Source organism: Giraffa tippelskirchi, chromosome 12 (genome assembly GCF_054371585.1).
Source record: "Giraffa tippelskirchi isolate mGirTip1 chromosome 12, T2T-mGirTip1v1.2.pri, whole genome shotgun sequence".
Taxonomy (NCBI): domain Eukaryota; kingdom Metazoa; phylum Chordata; class Mammalia; order Artiodactyla; family Giraffidae; genus Giraffa; species Giraffa tippelskirchi.
In genome coordinates this window covers 23,311,174-23,327,404 of record NC_137286.1, presented here as the reverse complement: position 1 = coordinate 23,327,404, position 16,231 = coordinate 23,311,174, and the positions used below count along the sequence as shown (strand labels likewise).

Below are 16,231 nucleotides of genomic sequence, written 5' to 3'. Positions count from 1 at the left end.
TGTGTATCAGCTATAAGTATACATATATCCCTTCCCCCTTGAACCTTCCTCACACCTGCCCTGCCTCCCCCATCCCACCCCTTTAGGTTGTCATAGAGCACGGAGCCGAGCTCCTTGTGTTATACAGTTGCTTCCCGTTAGCTATCTATTTTACAAATGGTAGTGTATTTATGTCAATGACTAGTAGCATTTTTTATGTGTAACTTCTTTTTGAAATACTAAGGTTTATTACCACTGATAAAAAAAAAAGAGGATAGCATTAAAGAGATTAATGGGTAAAGAGATTATTACATAGATAAATATGACAAATAATTTATCATATGATAAATATAAAAACAACATAACCCTATATAGTATGTAAACAATTTATATATTATATATAGATATTAAAAAAATTATCAGAATAAGAAAGATAGCTGGTAATCACTCCCTAACAATATTAATGTTCCCAACTCTCCCTTGCCCCCAAATTCAGTATGTCAGGTGGGAACCTTACCACATTACCAATTGTAGCTTGCCTAGGTGATGTTGAGTATGTGTGTTTTGAAGGAAGCAAAGATGGATGAGAATGAAATGTGTTATAATGTGATATACTGAGGTTGTTCAAATATTGGCCAAATCTCTCCACTGAACATGAAACGCTATTAGCAAATTTCTTTCAAGTACTCTGCTACACTAGTACAAATACTAACAGTGTAGTTTACCTTTATTCCCCAAAGAGCTGCCCCTTCATTGAACATTATGCTTCAGGCCAGGTTGCTCCCTAAAAATTCTGTATAGTGGACAGCCTTTCAAAAATGATACAAACTATCTCAACATTCAATCTTTCCAGATTACTCAATTTTCTTAGGTGAAAACAGATTAATTTAGACATCTTCATACCTGCAGATTGTCTTTTCCTGCCTCTTCTCTTGGATTCACTATCTTGGAGGGAAAGTGTTGAAGCAACATTTAGAGGACTTGACTGCTCACTTGACTTTGTGGCAATCACCCTGAAGTTAGGGAAGTTGGGACTATTTTCTGGTGTATTATTAGCACTTTTCCTGCCTCTGCGCTTTCTACGAGGACTAAGTAGTTCCACGAATACATCTGCTTGCAGCGGGCCGTGACTCTGACGAGTAGAACGACTGGCAATTCTTAAAGATTTCGTTTCTGTAGGAGGAGCAGATTTTATCTTTCTTAGGCTTCTACCAGGAGTTTTAGAAGAAATAGTTGTTTTCGGTGTACTCTGCTGACTCCGTGAAGTGTATCTTCCAGGGTCTTGTCGTTGGCCACGACTTGAGAAAGAAGAGCTAAGTCTCCCTCTTGTTTTAATTGGTAATCTAACTTGTGGTCTTCCTCGTTTTGGTGGGCTATAAACAGTTGTAGAAAACAATTATTGTACAGAGCAATGATGCACATATGATACTTCTATCCCCCTTGTTCTACTATTCAGCCAATGAGCTTAACACACATAACTTATGTGTTACTGAGACTTATCCTCAGTAACACATGGATAAGTAACATCCTTATTACTCAGTTTTTTCCCCTGGTAGTTCAGATGGTAGAGAATCTGCCTGCAATGCAGGAGACATGGGTTTGATCCCTGGGTCAGAAAGATCCCCTGGAGAAGGAAATGGCAACCCACTCCAGTATTCTTTCTTGGAGAATTCCATGGACAGAGGAGCTTGGTGAGCTATAGTCCATAGGATTGCAAAGAGTTGGACATGACTGAGTGACCAACTTTCACTTTTTTTTAAACTTAGAACTGATGAAATCTAAAATGTGCTTTCATTTATTTCTTTGTAATGCAAGGAGAACGTGTAATAATTTCTCAGTAACTCCAGGACATCATCTTGAAAATCAAATCCTAAGTCATGAACTGCAATCAGATCCTCAGGAGAACTGAATAAATGGACTTGATCATGTTGAAAACTTAAAATGCAAATCTTTAGTTTCCTTACGCTTCAGGAGACTGTCACTCTTCATTATCATTGATACTGAGGTAACCTATAGTTTTGGCCAATGGGTCCCACAAAAGTAGGCCTTAAATCTACTATTCTTCAACACCAAGCCAAGAATCTCTTAGCTGTATTTTGATGTTTACTGTAAGATACAAAACTATATTCAACCTTTTAATTGCCTTTATGTTATAGACAAAGATGATACAATCCTATTAAGCCTCCTATATCTATCTCCCCACATACCTGAACCTCTGGTTTGCCTAAAATATTTCCAAGAATTTTCCAAGTTCTTTATTGTCTTTATGCTTAATATAATACTGTTGAGTTGGAGATACTAAACAACTTGCTTGAAATAGAGGGGCTGGCTCTCTCTCCTCATCTCCCGCAGGCTGTGACCTTTTTGGACTGTGTCAGTTCCAGCTGCCCTTGCTGCACATTCACTTTCTTGATTCCACGTGTGTATGTGTGCGTGCTCAGTCGCTCAGCCCGGTCCGACTCTTTGCAACCCCATGGACTGTAGCCCTCCAGGCTCCTCTCTCATGGAATTTACCAGGCAAGAATACTGGAATGGGTTGCCATCTCCTACTCCAAGGGATCTTCCCGACTCAGGGATTGAACCTGCATCTCCTGTGTGGGCAGGTGGATTCTTTACCACTGAGCCACCTGGGAAGTGATTCCACATGAATGGAGTTCAAATGTTGAAAACGGATGGGAGAGTCTTAGGGACAAACAAGAAGAGACTGCCCAGCAGGAATAACCAAATCCATTCATTAGGCCTGGGTGACACAGCTTGCGCTAAGTTGTCAAATACTTGGCTATGCAGTAGTATAGTATAGTAGTATAGTAGGTGCTGACGTGGCAGGAGTATAAAAATATAATATGCTTCCTGGTATTTCTCTCTGTCGACTACCAAGATCACCAATATTTGGGTATTGAGATGCATCCAAAGCTGTGCTCATCTGTATCTCCTAGCTGTCCTCTGGACTGCTTATTTGCTACTTTAAGTAAAAAATTAAGTAATATCAACCTTAATGAGGCTCTGACTTGACATCCTATCCAAACTCATACTTGACTTTGTTATCTGGCTAAGTTCACACAAGGACTATACTCCCTTGGGAATAATTTCATACGTTTATAATACATAAAAAACAAGGGGAACTTTATGACACTATACTGCACACTTGTTTTTTTACAAATTTAGAGGCCCCAACCATTCCATTTGTATTTGAAAAGTCAAGAGATTGCCTAGTCATGACTCATGAACTCTCATTTTATTGCATGTTAGGACTTACCTGACTTCTTCTTCTTCTTGAGAATCATCTTCATCTTGTTCTACCTCATACTCTTCCTCTTCACTTTGACCTTCTTCTTCATCATCATCAACTTCATCATCCTCACCTTCCATACTACGTTCCATCTCATCATCACTTTCCAAGGATGGTCTCTGTCTAGAGGAGAGTCTTCTAGAACGCTGCTTTGGCCGACACTCTGGACAAAACCAGTCTCCTTCAGGCACAGTCTGATAAATCACATAAATGATCAGTAATCATCTCTCACTCAAAATCTCAATTCTAATCTGAGAAGCAGAAGAAGAAAAAAGAATACCTTGAGCTTTGGTCGAACACAGTAGGTATGGTGACCCCGATCACAGCCATCACAAAGTACCATGTTTTCAGCATCACCCTTCTTTCGGCATATCTTGCAACGGGCATTCAGTATAGATTTAGACCATATCACACTACGATCCAGGGTGGAGAGATGAAGAAAGACTTGGGATAGACTAGCAGAAGAAAGGAGAGACTCTCTCCAACGGTCCAGGACTGTTTTATAAGAACGCCCACTGTCACTGGCATCTTAAATGAAAGGGAAAGTAATTAAAACTTCCTAGTCAAACCCTAGACATCTCCTAGAACTATTTTTCTTGGTATTGTTAAATAGGTAAGAATTTAGAGTTCTCTCCTAATACTTCACAAAAAGACCATGTTGATATTAAAAACAAAAAATTCATGATAAAGAAAATTTGCTGAGCCACAGCTTGTTTATGACATGAAGAATTACTTAAATCTGTAAAACAAATGCTTGAGGATTTCAATAGTTAAAAGAGAAAAATAACTTAGGGCAATGTGTTCTCAATCTAGCAATTTAGTTCTTTGTGTCAAATCTTGATCTTATTTAGAAAGTTGGCTAAATACAATAACAAGTCAGCTACTATTCATATGAATCAAGAATGTTACTGCCTCATTTGTAGATAAAAGACGGATTGCTCTTTAAGTTAAGTATCAATCATATTTGAGGTTTCTTTTGGGGCTAATGAAAATGTTCTGAAGTTAGATAGTGGTGGGTAACTGTACAACTGTGAATATACTAAAAACCACTGAACAATTTAAAAAGGGTGAATTTTATATATGTGAAATATGGTTCAATAAAACTGTTACTAAAAATATCAACTATGTATAAATGCCAACTATATTGTCTTCTATATCTAAGAAAATATTATTTTTAAAATAAGGTAGATTTAAAAAATGTTAATACCCCCTTAAAAAGAACTTTCAGTACCAGTTTTTATACAGAAACATTTGACTCTAGTAAGAATCATTTGACTGGATGCTATTAATCTAGCTAGCCTATCACTTTACATTGGCATGTGATATTGACCTTGAATTCATCTTCACTACTGCAACTACCTTAGTTTTCCTAAGACAGTATACTTAACTATAAAGTGCCTACCACATCACGCCAAAATTCTGCAAGATATATCCTCAAATGAAATCTCATGGGTAGTAGCATGACAATTAAGAAAACATGGCAACACAGGCTATGGAGTCAGTCTGCCCTGAGGTGAGCACCAGCTCCCCTGTAGAGCTCAGGCAAGTTCCTTTCGGTACCTCAGGTGCCTCAGAGCAGTATGTGGCTGGCTTATACCTCTGAGTGCTGCTGGGAAGATTCAATGAGACAATACACACAAGACATGTAAACTCTCTCTGTCAGTGTAAATGCTATTGTTATCATTATTCCTGCATCGTATTTCCTCCCCTCCAATATGCAGCATTTTAGAAGATATGAAACAAGTCTACTCTATGGCCCCTGTTCTTAAGAAAATTCTAATATAGCTGAGAGGTGAAGTCATAAAGCAAGAGACTTGTCAAACACTAGCAGATCTTAAACTTTTGTTTGACTGTTAGGCAGGAGGGAGAAACCGGAGAAGGCAATGGCACTCCACTCCAGTCCTCTTGCCTGGACAATCCCATGGACGGAGGAGCCTGGCAGGCTGCAGTCCGTGGGGTCGCTAGGAGTCGGACACGACTGAGCGACTTTACTTTCACTTTTCACTTTCATGCATTGGAGAAGGAAATGGCAACCAACTCCAGTGTTCTTGCCTGGAGAATCCCAGGGACGGCGGAGCCTGGTGGGCTTCTGTCTATGGGGTCGCAGAGAGTTGGACACGACTGAAGCGACTTAGCAGCAGCGGCAGCAGCAACATCCATTATTACAAACGATCAACATCTGACTCTGACCAACATTTACAAAGTAAGGTAAGCTGAACACTTACAAAATAAGTAAAGTAAGTTGAACTTGTCTTATTTCATTTATTTTTTATTTTCTATGTCTCAGGATGAAATGAATGTCTAAACACTGCTGCATATAAACAAGCATAGGGAACACTATAGTTCTCTGCTCTTGTATAATCTATTAGATGTAAACTGCAACTGTATCTCTCAGTGTCAACTTTTTCCCTTTGTATAAATATTTAATCAAAGGTACTGATAAAAATACAAACATATTAAATAATAAATTTGATCCCCCCTCACCAAACCTTTAAATAGCTTTAATTTATGGCAATTTCAGAAGTGGAAAAATCAGCAGAATTACATTTTATTCCCATACCCCTTTTGGAATCACAGAATTAATAGTAGTAATAACATTTTACATTTATAAGAGTCCTACGACTTACAAATAACTTTTAATTGAAATAACTGTAAATTCACATGTGTTTGTAAGAAACAATACAGAGATCCCTTATAGACATAATTTGATTTTGACAAATCAAAATACTGAAGACAAAATAACAGTGATACAACAAACACAAATTTCAATCTTTGTGATTATATGTATTTCATTTCTTACAAATGTTACTTCCAATGTGAAAAGTGAGTTATTAAGCTCATGGTGGAATTATCAATTTATAAAAAAATTAAAATATGGACAGGCTTATTAGAACAATGAGATACTGACTACAAATTCTTCATTTTAAAAATAGATAATTTACAAATATACTAATGTTTCACGCACCATATATTTATGAAAACTTTGTTCTTACTACTCAAAAAATTAACATTCAAATAATTTTTAAAGGATTTTAGTCTACTCAAGTCTCTCTCTCAATATGAGATCAAAAAGATATAGTTTAAAACAACTGTTTCTTCTAGGACCTCACTATTGAGATACAAACTATCTCAATATAATGAATTATAAATTAACTCAGTTTTTCAGAAAGACTGCAGCGAACTAGAGGCAGTTATGATATGAAAATTGATTTGGAACTTGAAATATATTTTCCTAAAAACATAAGGATTATGTTTCCTAGATTAGTCCTAAAAAGCACATTAATTTCATAACTACTGAAACACACTCATGATAAATTATTTCTGCCATCCTAACCATAGATTGTAGAGCACTTCCTCATCTATGTACCCCGAAACAGTTGGTATTTCTGATTTAGCACTTCGTACACATGCTCAGGTGAATGACTCACATTATTAAACCATACCCTTAATGTGGGGCATTTAAGTAGTTTCTTTGAGGTTCTGTTTTAAATGACAATACATTTATGTATAGTGTTTGATTATTCAGGGTCTGGCGAGTCGTAGGCCTTGGTAATCTCTTTGGAAGAAACATTCATAAAAGAGACTGACAGAAATAGTTACACAGACATTCATTGAAATGAATGAATACCTAGAATAAATTTTTAAAGTATTATTAAATAAATCTCACCTAAAAGAACTTATATTTTAAAATGAAAATGTAATCTCAAAATTTTCAAATTAGTTGATCAATTTTATTCTGTCAGCCAGTAAAGTTCTATTAATTAAGGGGTAATTGAAATATATAACATATTTTGAATTAAAAACAGATACTTACCAAGTGGAGCTTTTAGAAAACGCCTCTCAATACCCTGTTCTATTTGAAAAAGTGCCATTGCAAGATGATGAACCACGTTGCTCACTGACTGTGGTGTACTTGCATTGGTTGAGACAGTACTTGGAGATTCTGTTTTTATGCCCAAAAGTCTACAATTAAAACATTGAAGAGTTGGTAGTACTTAAAACCACTATTAGATGAAACTTGAGTCCACTGACTTATCCAAATCCTTACTTATACTTGTGTAAGAAATGGTTTCCTCAATCTCTAGTTCTCATAAGCCACCAGGAAAGGGAGAGAAAAACATGAATCAAAAGCTAAACTATCATGTCATTTAGGCACATCACAAGGGTAAATACAGACAGGAGGGAAGGTGGATGAGAGAAGGCTTAGAAGGCTTTAGGAAAGAAGCCTTAGAAGGCTCTAAGGAAAGAAACCTTTCTTTAGAAGGCTAAGGAAAGGTTTCAGAGAGGTGATACCAGATGGGCCTTAAGGGAGGAGTAGCTCAGGCAGCTCATCTCTATTTCTCATGCTTCAACTTTTACTTATAGCTGCCTCCTAACTAACTAGTTCCTTGGCCTCCAATCTTACTCCCTTTGCAATAAATCTCCATGCTGCACCTAAAACGATCATTTAAAAATGCAAGCTCATTTACTCAAAACCTATATAATGTCTTCCCTCCCAGTTTCATACCCTCTCCACCTTTAGGTCTCAGTTTCACAGTCACTTCCTCTAGCATTTCCTTTGCTGTCTTCCATATTCTCCTATGTATCAATATTACATTCCACTGGGTATTTATTTCTACCAGAACTCTGACATTGCTCTGTAATTGCTAGCTTAAGGTCCCTCCACCATTTCCTTCTAGACAATAAATTTATCCTAAGGGCAGATGCTATTTGAAAAAGTAAAAGCATCTGTCTATAGATAAATCAGTTCTGATTAATAGCTCAAATAATATTTTAGTCTATTACAGTTTACCAAGTTTTCTTACAGAAAAGAAAAATGGATAATGTAAAGCTACTTTCTGAAATTAATAAAACTTAAAAAGTTCAAAGACTTTTTATAAACCTGAATAACTATCACCATCCTAACAAGTTGTCTTTCGGCTGCTAAGAGAGGTAACAGAGAACTTGTGGTTTAGCAAAATCATCATTTCAGTGGTTATAAATATTAATGTCCTCACAGTAATATTTTAAGACAATTTTTTTTTCAATTTTTTGAATAAAAAGAAACATTTTCTTAAAAACAAACATAAAATGGCAAGAAAAAGTGATGGTTACTTTAAAAAAATCCTTTTTGTACCTGTCTTTTACTATGACCTTTGCTTGCTCATCAATTTCCATCTCCTCTACATCTTCATTCACAGTTTTAATTATCCCGTTTTCCTTGTTTTCCTCATTTAACAGCTCATACCGTCCATTTTCTAATGCTGATCTCCAGATGTGTCGGTCTGTAACCTGTAACAAAACTCAAATTTACTAACTCTGAAAAATGGCATGTACTGTTCCTAAGATGTATGAAGTTCAATGTACATATGAAAAATTCATGAATATTCTAGAACGGATTGTGAGTCAAACAGAGATCTAAAAATAAGGTTACTAAGTGGGTAAAATGGAGTTCATATCATTCATAGATGAAAGCTTTAATACCTTACTCTCTATATAGTGAAATTATAAATGACTCTAAGGTTGGTCACCTGACAGTAGCAAAAAAGTGACAGATGATAGCAAAGCAATGAACAGAACACACATATCAAGCATGAATTACTTACAGATTTTAAAAAGGTAACAAAGAAACCAATAAACAAACCAGACTCAGCAGAGCAGGCAGGAGCTAGTCAAGGAAGAAGAAAATATCCTTACACATTTCAACATCTTGGATGAAAATACCGTAAAACAGATATTTTTTAAATACCAAAAGTAAACATTACAAAAGGTTTTAAGAAAGATTTCTATCTATATATATAATTTGATACAGGGAAACAAAATTAGTTATAAAAAATGCATCACTGCTGCTATTTATTCAGAACACACATGCCTTGACTATATCAAATACGTTAACAAACATAAAATATCAAATAAGTTACCAAAATTCTGGTAATTAGGCAAGTTAAAAATGGGAACAGGTACAAACCTTGATTGCTCCTAATGTTCCTTGGTAGATTCTGTCTTCAATATCCAAAAGAAAATCTCTCAGCCTCAACTCAAGCTGTCTTTCTGCAGACATCTGGGATGGATCATACACATTGGAAGATCTTCCCCGACTGTATGTAGGTTTGCTATCAGTTTGAGGTTTGTCTGAAATAATTATCAAACATCTTTATTATGATTTTCTCATTAAAAAATACAATTACCCATATGACTGTATGATTGTGAGACAGTGGAGATAAAAACACCTAGTTAAGTCCTCAAGTATGGGGAAAAAAAGAAGCAAAGCACATCATTTGTCTGATAATACTGTTCATGGGGTTCTCAAGGCAAGAATACTGAAGTGGTTTGCCATGCCCTTCTCCAGTGGACCACATTCTGTCAGACCTCTCCACCATGACCCATCCGTCTTGGGTGGCCCCACACAGCATGGTTTAGTTTCATTGAGATAGACAAGGCTGTGGTCCGTGTGATCAGATTAGCTCTTGAAAGTCCCTTGGACTGCAAGGAGATCCAACCAGTCCATCCTAAAGGAGATCAGTCCCGGGTGTTCATTGGAAGGACTGATGTTGAAGCTGAAACTCCAATACTTTGGCCACCGCATGCGAAGAGTTGACTCACTGGAAAAGACCCTAATGCTGGGAAGGATTGGGGGCAGGAGGAGAAGGGGACGACAGAGGATGAGATGGTTGGATGGCATCACTGACTTGATGGACATGGGTTTGGGTGAACTCTGGGAGTTGGTGATGGACAGGGAGACCTGGCGTGCTGCGATTCATGGGGTCGCAACGAGTCAGACACAACTGAGCGACTGAACTGAACTGTCTGATAAGGGACTTGTATCTATCCAACAGAATATATAAAGAACTCTTACAGCTCAGCAAAAGACAAATAATACAATTAAAAAATGAGCAAAGGATCTGAACACACTTTTCTTCCTTTCTTTTTTTTTTTTGCTGTGCTATGAAGCTTGCAGGATCTTAGTTTGATGACCAGGGATTGAACACAGGCCCATGGCAGTGAAAGTGCTGAGTCCTAACCACTGGACCACCGGGGAATTTCCCTGACCACATTTTTCTCTGGCCAATAAAACCATGCAAAGATGTTCAACATCATTAGTCATTTGGGAAATGCACATCAAAACCACAGTGAGATACCACTTCATACCTCTACAATGGCTAGAATAAAAAAGTCTGATAACAAGTATTGAGAGGGATGTGGAGAAATTTAACCTTCAATATAAAATAGTGGGCCACTTGAGGAAACAGTCTGATGACAGTTCCTCAAATGATTAAACAGAATTATCATAGTGTGTAGTGATGATGTGTCCATGCCAAGTTGCTGCAGTTGTATCCAACTCTTTGCAGCCCCATGGACTGTAGCCTACCAGGCTCCTCATGGGATTTTCCAGGCAAGAATACTGGAGTGGGTTGCCATGCCCTCCTCCAGGGGATCTTCCTGATCCAGGGATCAAACCTGAGTCTCCTGAGTCTCCTGCATTGCAGGCAGATTCTTTACCACTTGAGCCACTGAGAAGCCATATGGCCCAGTAATTTCACTCTTAGGTGTATACCCAAGAGAAATGAAAACATATGTCAGCAAAAATTTATACATAAATGTTCAAAGCAGCATTAGCCATAATGGCCAAAAGGCAGAAACAGTAGAAATGTCCATCAACTAACATATGGATAAGTAAAATGTACTAAAATGTAGTATACAATGAACATAAAAAGAATGAAGTACTGATATATGGTACAACTTGAATGAACCTTGAAAATATTATGCTAAGTAAAAGAAGCCTGTCACAAAAGACCATATATTATATAATACCAGTTTTGAGGATAATGAAAATGTTCTAAAATTGACTGTGTAAGATATCTAAGAATATATAAAAAACTACTGAACTATACACTTTAATTAAGGGTGAACTGTATGATGTATGAATTAAATCTTAACAAAGCTGTTGAAGAATTGTGATCAACAATTCTTAGAGAACTGAAGTAGTCATGGTAATAATACAACCCTAAGTTTAAGATCACTCTACCTAGAAAACCCCATTTATACCTAAAAATGCCTTACTTCTTTCTCTTATCCGTCATCAACAGACCAGCCATCAAATAGGAAATACTGCTACCCGAACTGTCCTTGCAGCCCATCTCCTAAGGTGTGATCACTAATAGAACCTGTCCCTGGACCCTCAGCTAATACCTTTAGTGAGTGACTTCACTCACTATTAGATCTCAAAATTCGATGGTAACCCTAGTGCCTCAAGTATTCAATCTACTGATCAAACAATGAGCTCAGAAAGAGTATGTAACTTCTCATATTGTTAAGATGTGTTTCTCATAATCCAAGTGGAACCCAGGAGAATCTAGAAAACCTTATTTCTCTAACTGGCAAATTTCTCTAACTCAAGAACTGAGAGCATTGTCCAGATGAAAGAGAAAGTGTTTTAAATACAGCTCTTGATAGTTTGAAAAATGTTTACTCCTGAGCCAGAGATTACAGGAAAAGAAAAATAAAGGAAATAGGTTTCACTGAAAATTTACCTGAAAAATGAAATTTCTCTTCAGAAAATCGGGCTAGCTGTGCACATATTCTGCTTTTCTCTTGCAACAAAGTTTCTTTTAAGGCACTTTCTCTATGTCCTCTAGAGTTAAGGGCTTCAATCAGCTGATCCAGCTGTTCACAGGAACTGTAAAAGCACCACCGATTCGGCTTATGCACTGGTTTTGGCAGCTGCACAGTATCACCACATGGACCGTGGTCAATGCTGGAGGTAGATTCAGACATCAAAGAATCTCCAGTTTTAGTGGATACCTGAGGTGCTTGAGACTGTACATTATTCTGAAATGATGAAGGTCTAGGCAACAGCATGTCTTCAGTGAGACCAGAATAATCTTCTTCAATAAACAATCCAGGAATAGAAGGGAAAATCCAATACCGCCTGTACATGCGGTCACGGCCCAAGGGAAAGATATTGGTACATGCTATGGCACTTTGGATTTTTTCTAAGAGCTCTTTCTCTTTTCGTTGGTGTTCCTGTTTTAAAGCTTCTTCCTCCTCAGCAGTAAGAGGCTCTCTTGTTACACAGTTGACCTCTTCTTGCCTCGTAAATTCTTTAAATCCATTTTGTCCCCTTTTCCCTGTAATTGAAACCATCATCATATTTTAATTTTTCACTAGAAAAACATGACACAAAGCTACCCCAAGTTACTATCCATTACAGAGTGAACTATGTACCACTCCCACATACCCCCAATTTGTAGGTTGAAGTCCTAAACCCCAATGTGACTGAATTTGGAGACAGGGCCTTTAAGGAGGTAATTAAGGTCAGACTGGTGCCTTTAAACAAGAGGAAGGGAGACCAGGGCACTCTCTCTCTCCACCTGTGGGTGAGATAAGGTCATATGAGGATGCAGTGAGAAGGTGCTATCACCAGCTGAGAAAAGCCTCACCAGAAATTAACCCTGCTGGCACCCTGATCTTGTACCTCCAGTCTCCAGAACTGTGATAAAAAGTTTTGGTGTTTAAGCCACAGTCTGTAACATTTTGTTATGGCAGCATGAATAGCCTAATATACTGTGTTAATAAGAAACTGGCACACTTTATATATAAAGAGACACACAAAAATCTTCTATCTCCATACTGGAGAGTGTGCCAGAGTCTGTTAGTTATTCTGCAAGATACATTCAGTCCTTCTTCTAAGGCAGAAGTTAGCAAACCACTTTTATGAAGGGATAGGCAGTCAATATTTTAGGCTGTGTGGGTCATATGGTTTCCATCACAGCTACCCAACTCTGCCACTATAGCATGAAAGCAGTCACAGACAATATGCAAATGAATGAACATGGCTATATTCAACAAAACTTTATTTATGGTCACTGAATCTGAATTTCATGTGATTTTCACATGTCACAAGGTATCACTCTTTTTAATTTTTTTTCCAACTATTTAAAAATGTAAAAACCCTTTTAGGCTCATGGGTGATATTAAAACAGAGTGCAGGGAGGATTTGGGCAATGGGCTGTACTTTAACAACTACTGCTTTAAGGTAACAGAAGCCTTAATTATTAGCAGGCACCTAGCAATCCAAGAGCAGGACAACATTTCCCAGACCCTCTTTCCCCAGTAAATATGGCTACATTAGAAACTACTGGTCAAAGAGATGGAAGCAGAAGCATTGTACGTAACCTCTGGGTGATGCCTCTTTCCCCTTTCCCTAGATAGAATGGAGACAGGGTGATAAATCATTTTGGAACATGAGGATGGCAGCAAACCCTCAAGGATGACAGTACCAACAGGACAGAAGGAGCCTAGATTCCTGGCTGGCCTTTTATGCTGTGTTGAAGAATTAGACTTCTCTCCTGTTTCAGTCATTGTCAAATTGTTTAAATGGTTGGGGGGGTGTTTCTTCTCTTTCTTGTGCCTGAAAGGGTTTTTGTAAGATTGAAATTATCTGCTGCTTTGAAATTTGGCAGAATTCAGCATAAAGTTGCCTAGGAATGATGTTTTCTTTATAGGAAGGTTTTTAATACTAATTCAAGATCTTTAACGGTTTAGGACCATTCACATTTTTAATCTTTGTATTAATTCATTTCTATAATTTGCATTTTTTCTAGGATTTCGCTTTTTGCCCTCTGTTTTCAAATTTACTGCTATTAAATTGTTATATTATCCCCTTATCTTTAAATTTATACTCTATCTCTAGTTATGCTGCTTTAATTTTTAGTCCTAATTTTGTTTATTGTGACCCCTCACCCCCCTAAAAGTCAGTTCAACAAAGGTTTGTCTAGTTTGTGTCTTTTTCAAAGAACAAACTTTTGGCTTTGTTGTTTTTCTCTATCACAGTTTTATTTTCTATTAATTCCTACTCATATCTATTGTCTCCTTATATTTAGGGAGATTATTCTAGTTTTTACCTCTAACTTCTTAAATGAATGCCTAGCGCAATTTGCCTTTCTACTTTCCTAATATGTATTAAAGCTATAAATTTTCCTTTAAGTAGAGGGACTGTATCCAACAAGTATGGACTTGTATGGACTGTATCCATCAATATGCAGTATTAATTAGTTTTAAATATTTTAAAATTTCTATTAGGGCTTCTCCTTTGAAACTCTAATTACTTAGAAGTATGTTCTAAATTCTAATAGCATAAGATTTGTTTTGGATTTCCAAATCAATTGCATTGTAGTCAGAGAATACAGCCTCCATGATATTGTGTAAGAGATTTTCTGTCCACTTACAATAACCATCTAAAAAACAATGTAAAAAAAGAGATACTGTCCAAATTACAGGCACAGAATAAACTTAAGTATCTCCTTTAATAGTTATTAAATGAAAATGGTTAGAGATCCTCAGAAGTAACTTGTATCACAAGCTTTCAAAAAATGTATTTCCTTTGATCCAGCAACTTATGAAATTACTTTAAGGCAGCAGAGATTTCCATTCTCAGCAATAAGACACCAGTTACAAGCATTACTGATCTTTGCATGTCTATCATCTAAGAGACATTCAATGTTGAATGGGTACATTATAGAATAAAAATTTCTATTTGGTCAACATAAAGTAGCAAATACAAAAAATCAACAACACACCTTGGAATCACAAATGGAAGTAACCTAATATATATTTCAGAATAGTGAATTAATAAAATGCCTTATCAATTAAAAACAAGCAAGCATGCCCTTAAGAAATTCTGTATTACCCCTTCTGCCTCTTTTATGTGGTCCCGGGTCATCTTCATCTTCAGTAACTGTATCTTGATCTTGTTCCTTTTGCTCTATTTCTTTGCTCTCAGTGCTAGTATCAAAATCTTCCCTTTCTTCCTCCCTTAAGGAGAAAAAAATATTTACAATTCCATTCATGAAATATTTATTGTCTGCCTATGGAGTACCAGGCTTTATCCTTCGGGAAGTAGTGAACAAGATAATACAGAGTTTATAGTCTTGCAGATAATTATATACATCATTGTAAAATTAAAATATGTAATAAATACTAAAAAAGAAGTTCAAAATGCTATGAAAGCATTTTGAGGAGAACTTGATCCCTAGTCTCAGGGATCAAGAAACGCTCACTTAAAGAAGTGACGTTTAAACAGCAAGACTAAGGAGGCTGGGAGGGGTGAGGTGGCAGGTAAGAAGAAATCTTTATTTTTAGAAGAAGGAATAACCTGCAAATGCACTGAGCTCATGGGAAAAGGAAGGAGCTTGTAATTTTGACAAGAATGTAAACAAAAAAGAAAGCAATTTAAGATACGAATGAGAACAATTAGGGCAAAATCATACTGGGCCTTGTAAGGCATTATTCAAAGAGCAATGACGGTGAGTGGGGAGAAGCTACAGGGAAAAAGTGGAAGAGTTTAGAAAACGGAAATGACATGATTAGAAGGTACTCTTGCTGCTATGTGGAAAATCATCTGAGATAGAAAGCAGATGAGGGGAGACCAGTAAAGAGGCCACTGTAATTAGTCCAGGTAGCTGGCTGGGAGGTAATGGTGGCTCAGAGTATAAAAGGAGATAAGCAGACAAACAGTGGGGGGGAGAAGTAGGCAAATTCAGATACAGTAAGTAGGAACAATACGGATGGATGTTTTATCACTGTATTATCCAAATCAAAACTAAAGTTGTATGGAATTTGAATTCCACCATTTATGTTCTACATTTAAAGAGTTTTTCAAACTCAATGCATTCAGGAGCCAGAGGGATAATGCAAATGAGTGAGGTTAGATGAGTACAAACATATGAAGTGGTGGGATCTATTACATGCCTAATTTCTTTTTTTAAAAAACTGAGATATCGCAAGGAAAAAATAACTGCAGCTATATTAGGCAATGAATATTAACTAAATTATAGTGATCATTTAACAATATATACATTTATCAAATCATTATTTTGTATACCTTAAATGAATACAGTATTTTATGTATAACTGACATAATTGGAAAAATGTTTATAAAGTGTAAAATAAAATTTGAGACATAGTTCACATACCATAAAAATC

The 16,231-nt window shown here is 36.7% G+C and overlaps 1 protein-coding gene across 19 annotated transcripts in view; it reads right to left on the bottom strand.

Annotated features, from left to right (window-relative positions):
* BAZ1A (bromodomain adjacent to zinc finger domain 1A) overlaps window positions 1-16,231 on the bottom strand; it is a 123,913-nt gene that overhangs the window by 3,782 nt on the left and 103,900 nt on the right. For 15 of the 19 annotated variants that reach the window (XM_081547955.1, XM_081547951.1, XM_081547957.1 and 12 more), the window contains 8 exons: window positions 14,937-15,061; window positions 11,779-12,375; window positions 9,216-9,379; window positions 8,385-8,539; window positions 7,083-7,231; window positions 3,549-3,796; window positions 3,236-3,462; window positions 883-1,352 (listed from right to left, as the gene is read on the bottom strand). In XM_081547955.1, the coding sequence (XP_081404081.1) occupies window positions 883-1,352; window positions 3,236-3,462; window positions 3,549-3,796; window positions 7,083-7,231; window positions 8,385-8,539; window positions 9,216-9,379; window positions 11,779-12,375; window positions 14,937-15,061 (2,135 nt within the window). Of the gene's footprint in view, window positions 1-882; window positions 1,353-3,235; window positions 3,463-3,548; window positions 3,797-7,082; window positions 7,232-8,384; window positions 8,540-9,211; window positions 9,380-11,778; window positions 12,376-14,936; window positions 15,062-16,231 lie in introns of all 19 variants that reach the window. The other 4 variants (XM_081547965.1, XM_081547967.1, XM_081547959.1 and 1 more) reach the window with 1 other exon arrangement.